This window comes from Rhipicephalus sanguineus, chromosome 10, assembly GCF_013339695.2.
Source record: "Rhipicephalus sanguineus isolate Rsan-2018 chromosome 10, BIME_Rsan_1.4, whole genome shotgun sequence".
Classification (NCBI taxonomy): domain Eukaryota; kingdom Metazoa; phylum Arthropoda; class Arachnida; order Ixodida; family Ixodidae; genus Rhipicephalus; species Rhipicephalus sanguineus.
This window is the reverse complement of record NC_051185.1, coordinates 66,441,225-66,461,679: the sequence shown is the minus strand read 5'-3', so window position 1 is coordinate 66,461,679 and position 20,455 is coordinate 66,441,225. Positions and strand designations below refer to the sequence as shown.

At 46.9% G+C, this 20,455-nt stretch overlaps 1 protein-coding gene across 11 annotated transcripts in view; it reads left to right on the top strand.

Moving 5' to 3' along the window:
- LOC119372049 (trithorax group protein osa) overlaps positions 1-20,455 on the top strand; it is a 303,909-nt gene that overhangs the window by 228,692 nt on the left and 54,762 nt on the right. For all 11 annotated transcript variants that reach the window (XM_049419720.1, XM_049419721.1, XM_049419723.1 and 8 more), the window contains exons 5-7: positions 13,919-13,961; positions 14,747-14,765; positions 16,400-16,671. In XM_049419720.1, the coding sequence (XP_049275677.1) occupies positions 13,919-13,961; positions 14,747-14,765; positions 16,400-16,671 (334 nt within the window). The remainder of the gene's footprint in view (positions 1-13,918; positions 13,962-14,746; positions 14,766-16,399; positions 16,672-20,455) is intronic.

The following is a 20,455-nucleotide window of genomic DNA, read 5'->3' as shown; positions in this document are numbered from 1 at the left end:
TAGAAAGCCATTGCTTTAGAAAACATCTGGCGTCTTTCGTTAAGTAGCTGGCGTCTTTTCCTCTTGCTTTAGAAACATCTAGCGTTCTTCCGTTTTGCTTTTACAAAACATCTGGCGTCTTTCGTTGGTTTATTTCATCAATCAACAGCGTTTTGAACAAAATTGTTATTGATTAATCACGCACAGGAGAAATCTCACCAGGCACTACCTTGGAGGTAAAGAATGGCTGCTAATGGGAATGAGAGACAGAAGAAGTCGGCTTTTAGCTACCGCTGCGAATTTTTTATTGTTCAACAACGCACAGGAAAAATCTCCCACCGGCACCACCTTGGAGGTCAAAGCGTAAGACTGGTTACGGACTACGACTACGACTACGAGGGACGAACGGGTGCCACCTTAAGGAGCTTCGCCCCTAAAAGCAAGCAGCTCGAAGCGTCCAGCGGTAGACGCAGACGACGCGGAAAATCCGAAAGCAGACGACGCGGCGTGCCGTAGTCATGGCAACCACTGCTCCGTCGCTGATTGGCCACGTCGTTCTCCGGCAGCCGGAGAACGGCGCAAAAATGGGTCTCGGACCTATTCTCCGAACGGCAAAGAACGGCTGACGTGCGCGAACGAAACCGTTTGCGCACGGCAGCCTGAGAACGTCAAACGGCAAACGGCGAACTGCCGTGCCGCTAGCGTGAGCGGGACATAAGGCTTTCGCCTTGATAAGATCGACGCCACCGTCTCTTGCAAGCCCACAAATGTACCAGCGCATTTTCTAGCTCCGAATTCCACCCATGAAAATAATATATTTTCTCTTGTGTAAATGCTTGTTTTCTTTTTTGGTGTAATCAAATAACAGAAACGCGCCTCCAGCAGAAGGAAGTTGTACTAAAAATGTTATTGTGAAATTAGCGCAAGATCCATTTACAAAACACGCTTTTAATTGTGCATAAAGCTTGTGCCAGATGGAAGGTCCTGCTCCATCTAGTAAAGTCATCGTGCATGCGAAAAGTCGGCGTGGATGCAATAATAAGTTCTGAATGTCTGCATCTTGCATGATGGCTAATAGCTCACCCATAGTCGAGTACTATGAATCGTCAATCTTTTGTCTTGTCGTTTTTCCTGATAGATCGGCGCAGTTTGACGCTCTTTCGTAGTAGAGTATATCGCATTCGAAGTCGTCGAAAATTTGCCCTCAGCAGGCTGTGGACGTCACTTCTGCACAATTCCCGGGAGAGCTAACCGCACTTCCATGGTTGCGTACAGTTGCGCTCAATAGGACTTGCAACACAGGAGGGCGTGGCTTCACAAGATCAAACACTGCGCATGCCTTCCACTAGCCTTTATTTCTACAACTATAGCGCTCTTCTGTTACTTATGGATGATCCCAAGTATGTAATATATAAATATCATTTAGTTGTTGAAATGAGAGCGAGTTGATTATTATTATTATTATTATTATTATTATTATTATTATTATTATTATTATTATTATTATTATTATTATTATTATTATTATTATTATTATTATTATTATTATTATTTGGTCTGCATACACAAGAACACAGAGAAAAGAGGGAGTGAGCCGGCTCACAGCTGCCACCTAGAGGAGCGCGACGCCTTACTAGTCTTTCGGGAAGCGGGAAGAGATAGAGGAAAGGAAGATAGGAGGAGACAAAGAGGACAGAAGATAGGAAAGCAAATGAAAAAAAATGACGAAGACTTAGACAAAAATAAGCAAAACATGAAAAAAAAAGAGATCCCTGCACAATTTTTCAACTCATGAGGCCACGCGCTCCCGTGTTGCGTCATATTGAGCGCGACTGTATATTGTACTCTAAGTCGTCGAACATTTTTACTAAGCACACGTCCGACCTTTCTAACGACACACGATATATTCGAGGCTGGAGATTACTTTTTTGTACGGGAAGATCTGTCCTCGTATGTGAACCTCTTGGAGTAATAGCGCTTTTTTTTATTATGTCCGATATTCCGGTATCGCAAGGGCGTAAGGTATTACCGGATAACGTGTGCCATAGCTGCCGCCACGTCAAGTGGCGCCAGCTATGGAGGATAAAAAAGAACTAACACGTAATCTGTGTCCTTCGAGATTCCGGAAGCACCCAGCTCCACTCGCTAAGCCTACAGCGCTGATTATTTCAGTATGGCTCTCGAAAACGGTGCTGAATCGACACGAACACTTCGCTGTCGAAGCTTAAGGACATGAATTTAAAGCAAATAAAAGTGTGAGTTTGGAGCTAACGAGCTACACGGCGCACGACGGCCACTTGATAGATTCCAGGTGTACGGCAACCGCTTTCAGCGGTGCGGCCATGTTTTTCGAGCAGGCGCATGCGCCGTGCACGCCCGGCATTCCGGTATACGCAAAGAATTTTCAGCATAGCTGGATGCTGGACAGGCTAAAACGCTCTCATTTCTCTCAGCACGCGTACACCTCTCCCATAATAGTGTACAGGGTACTCCGAATCGTTGCCAATTTGTTCTAAGCACGGGAAGGATGAGCTTTTGAAACGCGTCGAACGAAGCCAACTTCAGAGACAGATTCATGCTCCTGTTGTTTGTTGATCATGCTCTGTTGACGTCGATGCACCCATGTTGACGCCTAGTGGCACATCTCCATCTCTATTACTAAGATCCATGATCATGATTAAACCTTCGTGGTAGCTGAACGAGTCAACCCACACCCGGACACAACATGTGGTGGATCTCGCACCAAGTTGACATCAACAAGTACATAATAAACACTGGTACTCGATATACACTCAATCAAAACGTCTTTGTTTGAGGATAAAAAAGTGAAGGTGTGCGCTCCCCAGTAATAGCGTCACATACTCCTACGCTCATACATATGCCACACAGCTCTTCGGGCACGCGAGAGGTAGACTTCGTAGCTTGAGCCGTGAACGCGGGAAGGCGTTCCGCTTCCCGCTGGCGTGTTCCCGCTGAACCAAGGCGCTCACTGCGTGACATTTGCCCATCGAATTCATTGCTTTTTTTGTGGCGCTTATTGCAGCAGTTTTATTAGTCCGTACTATTGAACTCGAACCAGTAGGCGCGGAGAAACACTGTTGTGCATGTGGAAGCTGCACTACTCTGGCGACAAAGCGTTACACGCGAACACGACGCCAAAGGCAAGGCACGCAACTGCGTTGTCACGGAACGGCATCACCACGTATGCCACATTTCTGCGATCGCAGTTTCCTACAATATTGCACCGAAAGCTTCTGTTGCGCTGAAACAACCGAAGCGCTCCCTGTCGCCTCTCTATTGTCATGATGCAGTAGTTCACTTCACCTCTCCCAGACGGCGACACCGCCCCCGCCAACCAAGAGCACTGTGAGAGGGAGAAGGTGTGAGAAATATAAGGCGCGTTTGTGAAGGCATGTCCATGTGCATCGGTAGAGCAGTGGGTAGCGCGCTCGGCGCCTTTCGTCGTGGGTCGAGAGGTCGTCTGTTCGAAGCCCGTGTCATCCCCGTCAACGAAGCTTTTTCTTCTAGTTTTTCTTTGTCATCTGTTCGTGCGCATTTTACAGACGTCAAATCCGTGACGGAAATGACGTTGATAAAGTTTTGGTGGGCCCCGATATAAAACACTTTCGTGTTAAAAGACGATGGCTTTCGCCTTTGAGTCATCTTAGACGAATGCATAAGGGACCCTGTGAGATTTTTCGTAGACAGCTTACTGTCTCATCTTTAAGGGCAAAAACTTCGGCGCTTGCCGCGAAGCCGTAAGAAGTGGCGTGTAGATGGTGCTGTCGTGACGGCATGCGAGACATTGACCTAGGCAATGGCTAAAATCAGCGCACCGAGCTCTGGAACGATATGGATTTTCATAGTTCTTAGCATATCACCTATAGCACAAGCGTAGAGATTACCGTGAGCACCGTGCACGGAAACGCAGGAGCGAACTCTGCGAATGAAAAGGGTATTCCTCGATCACAAGACATCGTAATAAAAAAAAAATCGTAATTTTCGCTCTGACTTCCAACTCGGTCTATGATCGCAATAAGCTAGATACGCATTTTTTTTTAGTTCTGGATGTTTTTCTCGTAGACGTAAGTGCCGCACTGCTTTCGTACTGCGAAACTTAATGAAACTCGCCGAGCAGTATTGCATCCACGTTTCTCAATTATTGGACTTCGATCTGCTCTCGACTGTAGGTGAACTTGCTTCGGAAATGAAATAAACTTGCTTACGTTCACAATCATCGGTTTCACATCAGAAAGCCATACTTTACGGGCACAGGCCTCGGCACAGTAGGCATGCTCAGGGTTCTCCATTAGGGGGAGGGGGCGATGTTTCATTCACCGCAGCTCCCCCCTCCCCTCCTCTTCCCGGCCCCCTCTGTATGAGGCCCTTATGATCTGAACTAAGTGCACCTCGCCTGTCCCCTTGTGCGCACACCTATGCCGGGCACCATGGAGACAGTTCGCCCCAAAACCAGGAGAGCCTTCACGCTTGTGAGAGCGTGGATGAGACCAGGGTTGCCACTGACCTTCGAGTAAATGTCGCCAAACGATGAGCAAAAAGTCGCCAAAAGTCGCCATTCTTGTACAAATTTCGCCAAAAAAGTCGCCATTCTAGATATGTGCGGCATACCTAGTAATAAAAATTTCCACTCACGTGTAGCCCCGTAGAACACAGTACCACCAAGACCCTGAAATTATATTGACGTTTCTCGATGCCAATCGTATCGCCCGCTTCACCATGGGAGTGCATGGTGCTGCTTCTCCGACTAGCCCCAAGATGTGCGTGGTGGCGCAAGGGTGAATGAATGAAACGCTCATGATATCGTTCCATCCCTGTCCGCTCGTTTCAAAGGTAAAAGTGTGTTAAACCTTGGGCGAAAACCGTGAAAGCGTTGTTTGTAGACAGCTTTACGTACCCTTATATGAATTAAAAGTATTAAAAGGTTTATTCAAGGTAATACGACAGAATTCTTATAGGAACCGATCATTAGTGAGTCTTACACCTTTTCCTTGTGAACTAATATGATACCGGACGTCACCGACCCTTTCTCAAAGTCGCCTATATCTGCACGCGTGAATCCGATGCGTTATTAATAAGCAGGTAGACAATGTAAAATATTATATAACAATTGTTTTCATTGCACATGCTCACCGAAAAGTGGAAAATTCCTCAATAAATATTTTTTTATTGCACGAATAGCCGCATATCCGCCGCTCTTCGCTATTCCAAGACAATCTTTACGAGCTGAATTGGGGATACTGCCACAGTGAATAAGTCGCCAAGCCATTCAAAACAGTTGGAGCTTTGGCGGAACAAATGGTCGGAACACGCGGCCGACCCATCGTCTAGCCCCTACTGAAGCGAAACTTTAGAGAAGCTTAAAGCACCTAAAGCGATAAACTGATTCTCAAACACTGCCCCCTCGCGGTTTGCAAGGCAGTCCGCTGACTTACATTTTGCTAGAATGTCGCTGGGGGACTTTCCAGTACCTCCTGCATCTAGATGAATTGAGGAGATACACACGAGTTACAGGACGGACATACCGAATGACGCGTAATGTACACATTCTACTCGTGGGTCTCAACCCAAGAAAAATACAGAGAATGTTGCCGCTCATTCGTTGGGAAGACACTGAGCATAGGATGCATAACTCAGTGGAGACCTAAGCCGAAAATCGCCAAAAATTCGCCATGTCGCCATTCATACTTTTATGTCGCCACGGGCCTCTCAAATTCGCCAATTTGGCGAAAAGTAGCCACCATTGGCAACCCTGGATGAGACAGACACTGAATTATTCGCTTGCGTCGGGGAGTGCATGAGGGCAATGTTTCGTTTTAAAGAATGACAGTTTCGCGCGTTTATCTTATTTTTCTCCAGCAAGGTTTACAAATATGTCCAGAGGCATCATGGCCCCCTAAGGATGAATGTTTGGAAAGCCGTGGCCCTCGGACTGTCATCCCGTTGCTAATTTCATCGAAGTATTTATTTCTATACGTAAAGTGTCGTCGTCGTCATCATTATCATCGGCATCATACTAGTTTTTGTCCACTATCAAACGGAAGCCTCTCCCAATTCCCCTTCACTCTGACTCGCGCGAGCTGATTCCAACGTATGGCTGCAAATTTGTTAAGTTCTCACTTCACCTGCTGTATCTAGCGCCTAGTGTATCTCACACCTAGCGCATCTCCCGCCTAGTGTAACTCACCCCTAGGTTGCTATTCTGGACACTGATGTAATTCCGTCATGTTGTCAAACTCGCCATCTTGTCAACTCTGATTGGACCAGAGGGCTGCTGCGACCTCTCTGATTGGCTTAAAATGCCGCCATTACGAAATTTGACAACATGGCGGAATTTCGCAGTGTCCAGAAAAGCACACCTAGTGCCAGGGTTGCCAATGGTGGCTACTTTTCGCCAAATTGGCGAATTTGAGAGGCCCGTGGCGACCTAAAATTATGAATGGCGACATGGCGAGTTTTTGGCGATTTTCGGCTTAGGTCTCCACCGAGTTTTGAATCCTAAGCTCAGTGTCTTCCCAACGAATGAGCGGCAACATTCTCAGTATTTTTCTTGGTTTTAGACCCACGAGTAGAATGTGCACATTACGCGTCATTCGGTATGTCCGTCCTGTAACTCGTGTGTACCTCCTCAATTCATCTAGAGAGATAATAAAACATTTATTTGATGTTCTGTGAAAATAAGATCAGTGAGTGGGATCCTTAGTTCTGGATGCCATCTAGATGCAGGAGGTACTGGAACGTCCCCCAGCGACATTCTAGCAAAATGTAAGTCAGCGGACTGCCTTGCAAACCGCGAGGGGGCAGTGATTGACTATAGGTTTATGGCTTTAGGTGCTTTAAGCTTATCTGAAGTTTCGCATTTGAAGGGGCAAGACGACGGGTTGGCCGCATGTTCCGACCATTTGTTCCGCCAAAGCTCCAACTGCTGTGAATAGCTTGGCGACTTATTCACTGTTGCAGTACCCCCAGTTCAGCTCGCAAAGACTGTTTTGGAACAGCGAAGAGAGGCGGATACGCGGCTATTTCTGCAATAAAAATTATTTATTGAGGCATTTTTCACTGTTCTCGGTGAGCGTGTGCAATAAAAAAATTGCTGTATAACATTTTACATTGTTATACAGCAATAACGCATCGGATTGACGCGTGTAGATATAAGTAACTATAAGAAAGGGTCGGTGATGTCCGGTATCATATTAGTTCACACTGAAAAGGTGTAAGACTCACTAATGATCGGTTCCTGTAAGAATTCTGTCGTGTTACCTTCAATAAACCTTTTAAAGCTTTTAATTCATATAAGGGTACGTACAGCTGTCTAGAAATAATGCTTTCACGGTTTTCGCCCAAGGTTTATACCACACTTTTAGCTTTGAAACGAGAGAACAGGGATGGAAGGATATCATGAGCGTTTCGTTCATTCACCCTTGCGCCACCACGCACATCTTGCGGCTAGTCGGAGAAGCAGCACCATGCACTTCCATGGTGAAGCGGGCGATACGACTGGCATCGAGAAACGTCAATATAATTTAGGGGCTTGGATGGTACTGTGTTCTACGGGGCTATACGTGAGTGAAAATTTTTATTACTGGGTATGCCGCACATATCTAGAATGGCTACTTTTTTGGCGAAATTTGTAAAAAAAATGGCGACTTTTGGCGACCTTTTGCTCGTCGTTTGGCGACATTTACTCGAAAGTCAGTGGCAACCCTGCCTAGTGCATCTCAGCCCCGCTACAACCATAGAGCGTTCTACAATATTTACTAGAGGTGACTCTCATAAGCGTGCGCAGGGTTCCCCTTCAGGGGGGGCGAAGGTTCGTCGCAGCGCCCCCTCCCTATTATGTCAATGTATGCGGCTGCCTTTGCGCCCCTCTTCTCGCCCCCCCTACAATGTATAGGGCTGACTTTGCGCCCCCCCTTCTCGCCCCCTTGCCCCCCCCCCCCCCTGCGGACGCCTATGGTAACTCTGACGCTGCGACCGTTCAGCCACCATGGAAATGACGGGTAGTTCGTGAATTTTCCTAACGTGCTTGCGGCTTCGAACGCACAGATGGCTTTGTTTATAGTTGTGTATTGGCATTTGTTTCGGACCAATGAATGGATCGTTGTGAACTTCGTGACCCGAATTAGTGAGCCTAAAAATGTTAAGAAAGTGAAGTGGAAGTGCTGAACGTTTGCCGAACTTAGTATTGCGACAAAGCGGCTGCATGCCACACAGATCCTACCGGAGCCGAAAGAACGAAGATTCATGTACTGCCCATCATTCTCATACTGGCTGAAGCGCCATGCTTTGCAGGTCTCATAGACACTAGCGCCATATTTTCCTGTAGTGTATAATTAGGAAACTACGGCTACAGCATCTCACGCACCCCATGCCCGTCAAAAACCCATAGATGCATGCCGCCATTCAAACAAGGCGCGTCATTCGTTAAGTAGAGCCACAAAATAATCTCCGCCGCAAGCGTGCTGCCATCTGGGACCTCCCAACGCATTGCGCGGTTACCGTTCGCTTTCGCGCACCGCCGCCAGGCACCGCTACCGCCGGCGGCATCTCCTGACGCAATCGATTCTCTTTCTGCGCAGGCGCAGCACCGCGCGCGCTCGTACGCGACGACGACGCTCGCTTGGCGAACCCCCGGCATCACCTTGCCGCGAGGTTTCTTTTATATTCGCCCTCACAGCGGCGAGAGTGGAACCAGGCTAGTGCCATAACGTTAGCGTAACTGCAAGCACGCCACTGATCGTTGAAACTCAAGCAAGCTGTTTCAGTGCAAGGACAGTTGTGAATAGAAAGGAGGGTGACGTGCATCCCTAAACCAACGTGTCGTCTGCTACGGGATTCTTTTTTCTCGCCTGCAAAAAAAAGTTACGACACGACGGACACTGGAGCGAGCCGCGGGCCGACGCCAGGCATCGGCACCCGAGGAAGAAGCCTATAGGTAAACCACGCCAAGTACGCGACGCTCTTGCGGCTTCCCCGTCTGCGTATTTATAAACCGAGGCCTCCCTCATCCGTGCTGCTTCCTCGCAAATCTGTCGACGTCGGGCCATTGAGCGCGCGAGGCCGGCCGCGGAAATCTGTGTCGTGCGGGAAAGCCAGCGGCGTAGGCCTACTACTGCCCACTCTCTATAGCCGGCTGTTGTCATCTGTGACGCGTTCCTTTTGCGTTTTGTTGTTTCTCTCTCTCTCTCTCTTTCTCTGACGCGTGACGTTCGATTTGCCACTTGTTTCTGTTCTGTTGAGAAAGGCGGCGCGCGGGGCTTCAAATGTAGGCCTCAAAACACAAACGTGCATGTACTAGGAAAGAAGGGGAATTCACGGGCTCGTTTTCTTTGTTAGACACAACATTAAGAACAACCAAGCGACAATCAAGCCGAGGAAAGTATGGGGGACGTTATTGGTAGTAATTACGATATAAGTGTGAAGAAATTAAAGAGGACGAAAAGACAACTTTCCGCCGGCAGGGACCGAACCTGCAACCTTTGAATAACGCGTCCGATGCTCTACCAATTGAGGTACGGCGGCAAGTTGTCTTTTCGTCCACTTTACTTTCTTCACATTTATATCGTAATTACTACAAATAACATCCCCTATACTTTCATTGGCTTGATTATATGTTGGTTGTCATTAAACGTGTATGTATGTATGTATGTATGTATGTATGTATGTATGTATGTATGTATGTATGTATGTATGTATGTATGTATGTATGTATGTATGTATAGACGGACGGACGGACGGATGGACAGACAGACAGACAGACAGACAGACAGACAGACAGATAGATAGATAGATAGATAGATAGATAGATAGATAGATAGATAGATAGATAGATAGATAGATAGATAGATAGATAGATAGATAGATAGATAGATAGATAGATAGATAGATAGATAGATAGATAGATAGATAGATAGATAGATAGATAGATAGATAGATAGATAGATAGATAGATAGATAGATAGATAGATAGATAGATAGATAGATAGATAGATAGATAGATAGATAGATAGATAGATAGATAGATAGATAGATAGATATAACGAACACCTGTGTCAGCGCGTCTCGTGTCGCTCTTGTCACACCACAGCTGTGTGCTCCACGCCATTGGGAGAGAAGGGGGCGAGGAGGACAGTCGAGTGCTCACATTTTATTATTTTATTCAGTTTATTTCGATCGCAGAATAGAGCACAAATGCAGCACAGGTGCGCTGGCGAACGGAGCTGTCTCTATATAGCATTTCAAGCGGCGAGTCTGCGAACGGCCGCTAGTAAAGGTCGTTCATATAAAACGCGAGCCCGCATAGCGGTGCACGACGCAGCTGTCGGGTTCAGTTTGGTTTTTGTTTTTCTTTCGGGCTCTACTCGACGCCTCCCTGACATCGCCTCCCGCGTGGACTGCGCTGTTGTCACGCTGACAGAGATGTGTTCTTCTTGTGACGGTAAAGGCGTATGTCGCTTGTACAGTCGACACTTTCAAATGTAGTTGCGAAATTTCCATTACGCTTAATGCGCCCTTTTTTTAAGTGTTCTTTTGTTCTAAGCGATCGCATGCCCTTTGTAAGCGATTCGGCTGAGAGGACAAATATGGTTCTTGATCTTGTCCCTAAGCGTGTGTGTTTGCTTTTTGATTACTGTAATATATTCACACCAACACGCGATGTTACGTCGGACGTCGACATTCTGTGGACGAGACAACACCGCATTTGCGATACTAAATTGCTATTTTCCTCGTGAAAGCGCATATCTTGTCTGTACCAGTCAACCGAGCAGCATCCTCCCATTTTGTGATGTACCTCTTCTTTTTTCAGGAATCTTGAACGCTCGCTTGAGTTCATTAAAAATGCAACCTAACTAGATCAGCGTTAATCAGGTCCTAAACGGTCACTCATTTCAAGGTAACTTCGACTTCCACATGTCGTCTAAGATTACAAGTATTTTTGAAAATAGCGGAGCACGAAAATTTATTTCCACATCCCTATTGGAACCTGTATGTTTCCGTATAATTTTTACAGAAATATATGGCAAATATATGGAAAACGTGTGGACTCTATACAGTTTCCGTACGAAAACGCGCGGTATTATTGGTATGCCACACGGAATGTTTCAGTAGGTGTATAAGAAAGCTGCCAGCAATGTGCACCTTTATCAGTGAACATCCCTTTGTCCACGTTTTCCGGTCGTGTGTTTTTATTGTGATATTCACCCCTAAAATCTTGGTTACAAAAGGTAAAGCGGCAACATTACAGCGCTTTTCCGCAAAGTTGGCGTTTACGGATTACCGTATCCGTAAACGTGAGCGGCATGGTCTGTGGTGCCATCTGGCGGCGTAGAGATCAACTGGCAAAACGCGGAACTGTTACCGCATGAACGAAGTGTATTCTATTTCACTGCTGGTGTGATTTATCGACAGCGCCGTAAATGGTAATGCGTTGCCTTTTTAAACTTTTTTTATACAAACACTTATAATGCACGTAGACATGTCTACAAGACCATGTAGTTTGATGAACCATCTCAAGGCGTCGCTGCCATCGTGTTGTCAACCGGTATTATGCGAAAGCCTCTGCGTATGTCGGAATTGAGCACACGTTAAAACTACCTTTTGTTCGGCTCGACAGTTAGCTGCGTTAAACACTAAGCCACGATAGGGAGCCTTGACGCGCACGCCTTATAAGCCTTCTTTTAAACAACAAAGCCTAAGCCTGCGTATCAAGGCTTCCCAAGTCATGCAGCTCAGGGAACATGAATCCTCTCCTCCTCGCCCAAACTTCGGAGAGCGAGAGACAGCGTGCACGCTTCCTAGTCTATCGTGCGCATATATAGTGGCCTATGAACGCATGCAACGGCTTCCGCAATCTCGGGTACCAACGGACGCGCCACGTATGAAACACCACAGTTGGTACGAACGTATTCATGCACCAACTTATTCAGAATCACTTTTACCATTCGCCAGTGACTCAGCGTCCGATGCGTATGGCGGCGAATGAAGTTTCAAGGAGCTCGTCTTCTCTGTAATGACCTTTGCAGTTAAATCGTATACGAATCATTGTTAGTTAACAGGCCTCGCCTATCCCCCCACCTCCTGCCGTATTCACAAGAAGCTATTACACTATAATTCTTGTTCCTAAGAGAATTGTCACCAAACTTAAGGATCGACATTATGGTAGCGAAGATGGCCAGCACTTAAGAACGAATCCGGCCCCTGGGCATGTTGGTTACTGAGAAATACCAGTGACGAAAGAACTAGTCGATTCTTCAAAATATATTAATTTCTCAGCACCGTTCGCTTTCAACGCTTACATATGACTTGTTTCAAATTAAACTTAAGCCTAAGTATCACATCCTTCAGCGTCAGTAAGCTTGGCCCTCGGTAAAGCAACTGTCGGCGGTCGAAGAAAGGTCCTGCGTGACACACCACCGGACACACGAACGTCACAAGCGACCGAAGGGCAGTGTCCTCTCGTCTCCGCAATGGAGCTGTACGTATTGAGCCCGTGTCGCCGCACAGTCGTGCTTCTAAATGTCTTCGACATGTCACTCACAAGCCTTCTGCGAAGGCGACAAAACACGCTCTGACGCATTACGCGTGGCCAGTGCGGAAGCCGGGTACAGAGTCCGGTACATGTCCTTAATCATATCGGTTTCCAAATGCCTGCTGAAAGACTTGTCAAGGCGGGGCGACAGCACAGAAGGATATACATCGACTATCACGTTCTCCGCTTTTCTCTGCTCAGTCCGTGCCGTTGTCGCCGTGGCAAAGACAGTACAGTTATATCCAGGAGCACTACAGACACGGTTGAGTGAGCTGGTCGACGACTACTGCACCCTCTAAAACAAGCAATTAGGAGAGACATATGCCTTTCGTGACGTCATCAATTTTTGAGCGAGCGTTAGGTTACTTCCCCGTTCGTGTATGACGCAAGTGTCCGTAAGTGTTGACGCTTTTGGCTGGCGTTCCGTAAACTAGTCGGGCTTCCTGGCATAAGGCAATGGAGGAGCTGTTGTCGTTGTTGTTGCTGTTGTCGCTGTGTTGGTTGTTTACTGCGATAACCATAATGCCAGTGAGGTGGGTAAGCGTAATCGCAGAGTTCAAAGGAGCTCGAACAAGCTATTGGGCATCGGATCTTTCGGGGAGCACGTGGCGAGGCAGCGCGAACGTTGGAATCCCGTTTCCTCGAAAAACTGCAACCCGTTCACACATTCACACATATGTTGTTGCAGTCAGGGCACGTTTTGTCAACGTACTTAGGGACGACGGTGCACTTAAGACAATTGTCGATGTAGTGATGCATCCTATTTCATTTGTTGGAGATTGGTGTTTGGGTTTTTAGATCGGCCTGTTACTACTGGGCTCTGATCTGCTGTGTAGCAGTCACAGCAACTCACAGCAGATGTGCTGTGCGACTTGTGTAGCATACTCACTACCGTATACATACATACATACATACATACATACATACATACATACATACATACATACATACATACATACATACATACATACATACATACATACATACATACATACATACATACATACATACATACATACATACATACATACATACATACATACATACATACATACATACATACATACATACATACATTTCTGCCTAACAACAGGATGCATCCGGCCCGCATATAACGTCACTTCTCCAACCAGCGGTTTCAGCGTAGAGGGCATCGTAATGTAACCTTCGCAACCATGCTAACCAGCGTCATACACTGTTTCAACTGCAGTCGCAGGTTGTCGAGAACATGGATTTCTTACAACTTATTTTTAGAACTTGAAGCTGAACAGTACTGCTGTATTTTTAAGAACGAGCAGCTGCGTTGTGATTTTTCTCGTGACAGTATGCCTGAAATTTATTTCAACGCAGCACTGTTTTCTAATAACTTTTCTTTTTCTTCATTTCTTGCAGGCTGAGGAGTTGCGGAAAGTCTCGCGCAGTAAAGGACCACCCGGTAAGTGTCGGCGAATGCCCTCTGACCGTTCGCTATTAGACGGATGCGGAAATCATTCCCAGGATTTAAGGACATCTGTACGTGGCGTCATCTCTCGGCGGCAGCAACGGCGTCCTGCCATAACTGAATGGCAAATAGGCGACAAAAATCGAAAAAAAGCTAGTTATCGGAAAGTACTCCAGGTTCTACGCCGCAGATGCGTACTGGAACATTCGAGTAAAATTGCAGTATCGCACTACAAAGCGTGTGGTTTCCCAGGAAACCAGTACTCAATGCATAGAACTCCCCACGTTGATCAGTTAATTCGAGTTTGGATCGCATCACGCACGCTTGCCAATGGATCCTGAGTATGCGAACAAACTGCTTATTTTAAAATAGCTATTCGTGCTTTCAATAAACGAGGCCCAGTAGCCGTAAATGCAATTACATAAAAGCTTGCTAGCGTTATAAATGCACTATGACATAAAAGCAGTCGTATACCAATGGTAAAAAGCTCTACTCACTAATCAAAAGCTATATGGAATTTGTCTGCTATACGATACGATTTGCTTCTGGTGCTCTACGAATACGGCAGAATCGTTCTCACCAATTATCATTTTCTGATTGTCCCATTGCGGAGACTTGTGAATCGCATACGTGGTGTACAGCACGCTATTGTCATTTCTGTATGAACGTACTAGTGCTGGTTCTAGATATATTATGCGCAATAAGGAACTAACCTAATTCTGTTTTGTTTTTGTTTCACTTTTCCTTGACCCTTCATTCCGCGCGCATTTCGGAAACAGCGGCTCAAGAGACAAGCAGGTGAGCAATCTTGAATTGTATACTGCAGCACGTACGCATTTGTAAGAACAATATTTGACTGTATTTCAGTACTGACCACGCATTCTTGTGTTTCTCTTTAATTCTGAGCGGCTTTCACTGTTTAGAAACTGATACGTGTTATCGCTATAGGCGCATTTGCGTTCTTGGACACGCCTGAACGCAGTGGAACTTTCTCGAGTGTTTGGCGAATCGTCGGATCAGATAAAAGCACGTACGACGCGTGATATCGAGAGGGACATCTACAACTAACGCGAGCACCGGCGATAACGCTGGAAAGTACACGGTTACGCATGCGTAAGAGCCGACGTGTTTCCCTGACGATCAGATTACGGACGACCGACGATTTCACGGCTCTTGCTGCACTCTGAGTGTCACAGAGTTTCCTATGCAGTATTTACTAGAGGGAAGTCTGGCACTGCGATCGTTCAGCCACCAAGAGAACGACAGGTATACTACATGGATTTGCCTATTCTTCGTGCTCGCGGCTTCGAACGCACTTGCGGCTTTGTTTATTGTTGCGTTTTGGTTTTTGTTTCGAATAAGAGAATGGCTCGTTGCGAACCTCGTGAGATGATTAAAGTGGTGAGCTTAAAAGGGTCAAGGTAGTGAAGTGGGACCGCTAAATTTTCGCTGAACTTCGTCTTGTGACAAAGCGGCTGGAGGCCACACTGAGCCGCATGAACGAAGCTTAGGCTAATCCATGTACTACCCATCATCCCATGCTGGCTGAAGCACCACGCATTGCAGCTGCCATAGACACTCGCGCCAGATTTCCCTTTAGTGTACTGTTATGAAACGATATGATGACTGTTACTTCTTTTTCTGAGCATAGGTTCGCCCAATGAAGAGTTTCATCTTCACTGGTTTGAGCTCGCGTTCTTAACTGTCACGATCAGGTGGCAATGGCGGCTGAATAGCAGCTACACGGACAGCGGTAATCCTCAGCTTAATTCTAATTCGGGCGAAGACGGCAACGCAAGGACAATATGGTCCAAAAGCTTCCCTAAAATCAAAAGCGATGTAGGATACCTTCACATTGCTGTCCAAGAAAGAGAGCGGCTGAGCGACATGTCTGGAAGCTTGACGAAGTGACGCACGAGAAACCGTAGTCGCGCTATAGGTTTATCATTCTGTTTTTGATATGATCGAATGCTAAAGAAAATCGAGTTTAATACGCAGCAATGATAGTGTTCGCTCTTTCTCATGGATGGTAGATGGCGTCAAGCCGCCGAGTTCACGTTAAACTAAAGCAGCCCATTGTCGCCTACGCATTCAGCACTAACACCCTATCTTTGATTGCCGAAGAAGAAACCCGATACGACTTCATTGACTATGTAACAAAGGTCGACGGTAACATAAGAATGCAGTAGCTAGTAAACAGCTACCCGCTTCGAAAATAACTGTTAGGGTGACCATCCTATATAATTAAGTTCTCTCATTCTCGTGACGTCAGAGGGTGTTATAGATATGGAGGGGGGGGGACAAATTTAGATTGCGTTTGAGTAGTCAACATTTAGTCAAATTTTGTAAGTGTGACTGCCTCTCAAACGCAACAGAGTTAGTCGTGTGACATCACGCGTTCCTTATCCCGCGTTTGGCGCGCATGTGCGCAGGAAACGCAGGGCCGAGTGCGACGAGGGCGCCACCGCAGCTGCTGCTGGCGCCAAGCGGAGCGCTGCGCGGCCCTGCGACGATGAAGCCGCCCTCTCGCGGCTGAAGGCCGAACCACCTCCGGGACCCAACGCTCCCGCCGCAAGCGCCCCTGCAGGGGGCACCGGCGCTAACCTCGTTGCGCCGGCGGCGGCCCAAGCACCACCACCACCACCGCACGCGCCGAGCCCGCCAGTCACCAGGACAGTAACACCACACGACGGCTTAAATCCTGGTACGTGCATTCCGGGCATTAGCTCAGTAATAGAATGCGTTAGGACAATAAGCGGGAAAATGTGTACACGTGTAGTAACACTTATTCTCGTGCAAGTTGGTACGATTTAGTAAACATGACTGTTTCACATCGCAGCTCTGTTTCACATCACAATCTTACTGTTTCACATCACATTCGCAGCTGTTTCACATGCTGCGATTGCAGTGAAAAAAAATAGCCTCATTCCTTCTGTGTGCTCCCTTCGCAACCTCCGCTAATGGCGGTTTCGTTTCACATGGGCTGCGAATGGTCTGCGATTTTAGCAGCGGAGCTGTTTAAGCAGGCCGTAATCTGTCCAACGCGAACAAAAAAAAAACCGTTGCCTAGCAACCGGTTTCACAGCTGCGCACCTGCTTCGCTAGCCCATACACTGCTCCGCCACCAGCCCGCCTGCCTGGACACTGCACGCAACCGCTCGGTCGCGCCAGGCGTGACGTCACGGCCAAGTGCGCACGCGCTCCTTCGTTCTGTATAAAGCCCGCGCGTGGCGGCGGCGCGCGGCGCCAGACGCAGACATGGGGAGACCGAAGAAGGTTCGCACTGCCGATGAGGAAGCCACTTACCGGGAATCTCGGCGCGCTGCCAAGCGATACTGCTGGAGTCAACTCGTTTAAAGTAGTCCACGACGTAGTACGGCTGAAACAGCTAGAGGTGACTGTGCTGGACTCGACTGGACCTTGGCATCACTTCGTATGACCAGGACCAGCTAGGAACCGATCAGGTCCGCTGTGCCTTGAACCTTCTGCCACTAGCGCAAGCTACGCCCGCTTTTTTTTTATTTTTTTTGCTTTTGCTTTGCGACTGCCGCAGTGCGCAGGGTTGCTTGCTGCAGTTTTTGTGGCAGACACTGCAGATTTTTTTTAATTAACAGTCTGTGCGTTATGATCGTGTTAACTTTTCATCAACGGTAGAGAAGGGCACACGTGTTTTGTCATCTAAAAAACACTTTTCAATCTAGATTCATTTCTGAATGCGCAACAGCGGCCATAACCAAAACAAACTCGTCGGCTTAATTTCGACGGGTCCCGACCAAAAAATTGCTCCGCCGCTGCGAACTGAGCGAAAAATTTCCTACATGTTGGTCGCTTGCCGCTGACCGTTGCGCAAGAGCGATCGGCCGTTTTCTCGCTGCGAGCGAATTCGCAGCCTGCAAACCGTTGTGTTTTGTGTCATGTGAAACGGCCTATAGGCGCTAAAGCAACAGTCCCAACACTCCCAGGGATTACACATACGCAAATACCCAACGAAATGAACGGGGAAGCGCCGAACGCGTAATTCCAAGGTTGTGGGTTCGGATCCCACCGACGTAAAGGGTGATTTTTCATCCACTTTAATTCATTTCCATTTACGTAATAATTACTGCACTACAGTTAAAGGGCATCGATTCATGCCCCCTATACTTTCCTTGGCCTAATTGTTTGCTGGATTCATTTGGATGTGTCTAACAAAGAAACGAGCCCCTCGAAAAAATGCCCGTCCTTTCGTTCAGACGCCGCGAGAAACACACAGACACAGATGGCGTAGTTGGTGCGCTGTAAGCCTGCGTGTTTGTCATTGCGTATGTTGTTTTATCGCCTATAAGTCATGTTAACTGTATGTAAGATCGCGGTAAAACCAGAGCGACATTAAGAGGCGATCTATCGAAGATATATGAAAAGGTAAAATAGAAGTGAATGTAAGACTAACTGTCATTTACCCGTGACTGCTGCGTTATCTCAACCATTAAAACCGAAAGTAGGTTATGTATAGACAGTAAACGAGTCAACTATAACACCAAGTGGTCAACCAGACATGTTTAATACTGGAAGCGGGGACCAGAAGTGGACTTCAGAGCTGAAGTGTGGAAACGGAATTGACATAAACGCCGAAATTGGGTACACGGAAGGCGTTTGAAGGTCCAGAAGTAGCATAACGCTATAGCCAGGGGTACAAGTTTAGAAGGCAGCGACGTTTCCACATCGATTGCGGATGCATACACGCCTGCACCAATGAGCGCGCTCTCCAGATTGACGTCATAAGCTACACGGTCGGTGACCCCGCCCTCGGAGAACACCGCCGAATGCATGAGCGAGAGTATTTCCTTAGGTCGCGGTCAGCTGCCGTGCTTCGGTCATATGGGCGGCGGGGCCTACTTAAGTATCGTGCGCAAATCCGGTCTGCGAAGCGAGTAGGTGGCGCATGTTAGGAAAGTTAGACGACAAGTTCTTATAACATTGTTACTTGGCGCTACAACCAGACCTTGCGATGACGTAGCCTGCATTGACACCCTCGTACATTTCTCATCCATTTACGACTAAATGGTCGCTGAATGTTTTCGTCTTGATTCGATGAGTGTTTTGAAACTAACAGAAAAGCCCGAAATGTACAGAAGCCGCGGATTAGAGTGCGGTGACAAAGACAAAAGACTATATTGGAGCCGAGAGACAGCGTTGAAGATTGATCGAATGTGAACAGATGTCTTGGACTGATTCGCCTGACATTTCTAGATGATGAGTTGAGGTCACAACGGCGCAGAACCGTCATTCGCTGGCGCAGATCGTAGAAAACAGGGTATGTGACTATTTCAAGCCGGCCCTTTTCAAAAATAATTGCTAACAAACACCATCATCGTCATGTTTGCGAAAGGATAAACATATCGCTGTTAAGGTCGAGGAGGTTTAAAACCTCCTTGGTCGCGGCCAGATAATATTAGCGCTGGAGATGAGATGAGAAAGTTAGTAGCAACGTATATGCCTGTAAACAAAGTGGTAAAGTTTAGTAAAAAAAAAGAAAAGCAGAGGGCGCTATATATTCACTTATTTGCTTCTCACCTATTGAACATTTGCGAAGTAACTTTAAAAGCACTATCAGGGGAATTAATATTGCACGTTGAGAAATTTCATAGCAGTGGATAGCTCCATCTTCATCGTCTTCTTCATCTTAGCGTTATAAATTTGCAGATCGCGTTGAGGAATTTCGACTGCCACGCAAGAAACAAATATGTAGAGATTTGTCCATACAAGTTTGGCATGCACCGTATCCTGCGTCAGCCATTCGAATTCGGCCCTTGCGAGGAACCTTTGGTAGATGTCTTGTTATTATGCTGCTGCTAGCGCTCCGCGTACTAGCATCAATTTACGTTCTTAAACCTACCTGCCTTTCTATACGTCATCTATTTCTCAATCTTCCTCCATATGAGTTAAGTTATGTAACTCGAACGTCGAGCAAATGCTTTCCGTTTAATTACTGAAAACTAGCTGGGAACGAGATAAGATGTTCCGCTTAGTTAAACTTACATGGAAGGGCGATAAAATTATACGAATTATAACGAAATAAGGCCCCTCACAACTGTACGAGGCCTTGTCCAGCATCTGGGAACGTAAAATAACGTTGATAATGAAGGCAAGCACGTCGACCAAAACACAGGCGAACGCTTCAGAATATACTATTTACACAAGTTCCACGGAGTTAGAAACAATGGCGCGCGCAGAGTTTTCCTCATCAGTGGAAAAAGGGGGGGGGGGGGGGCGGAGGTTCATCGCAGCGCCCGCCCTCCCTACTAAGTCAATGTATGGGGCAGACATTGGCTCCGCCCTGTCGCTCACCCCCCCCCCCCCTCCCCCCCGTGGGCACGCATGTGGATAGAAGCATTTTTTAAGTAATTTCCGCTCCTTAGTTCATTATACGAGGAATAGCAACCTTACTAATGTGTCACTAACAAAGGCGTTAGCGCCATAAGAGTGGCGGCCCTTTAGAGTAATGAGTA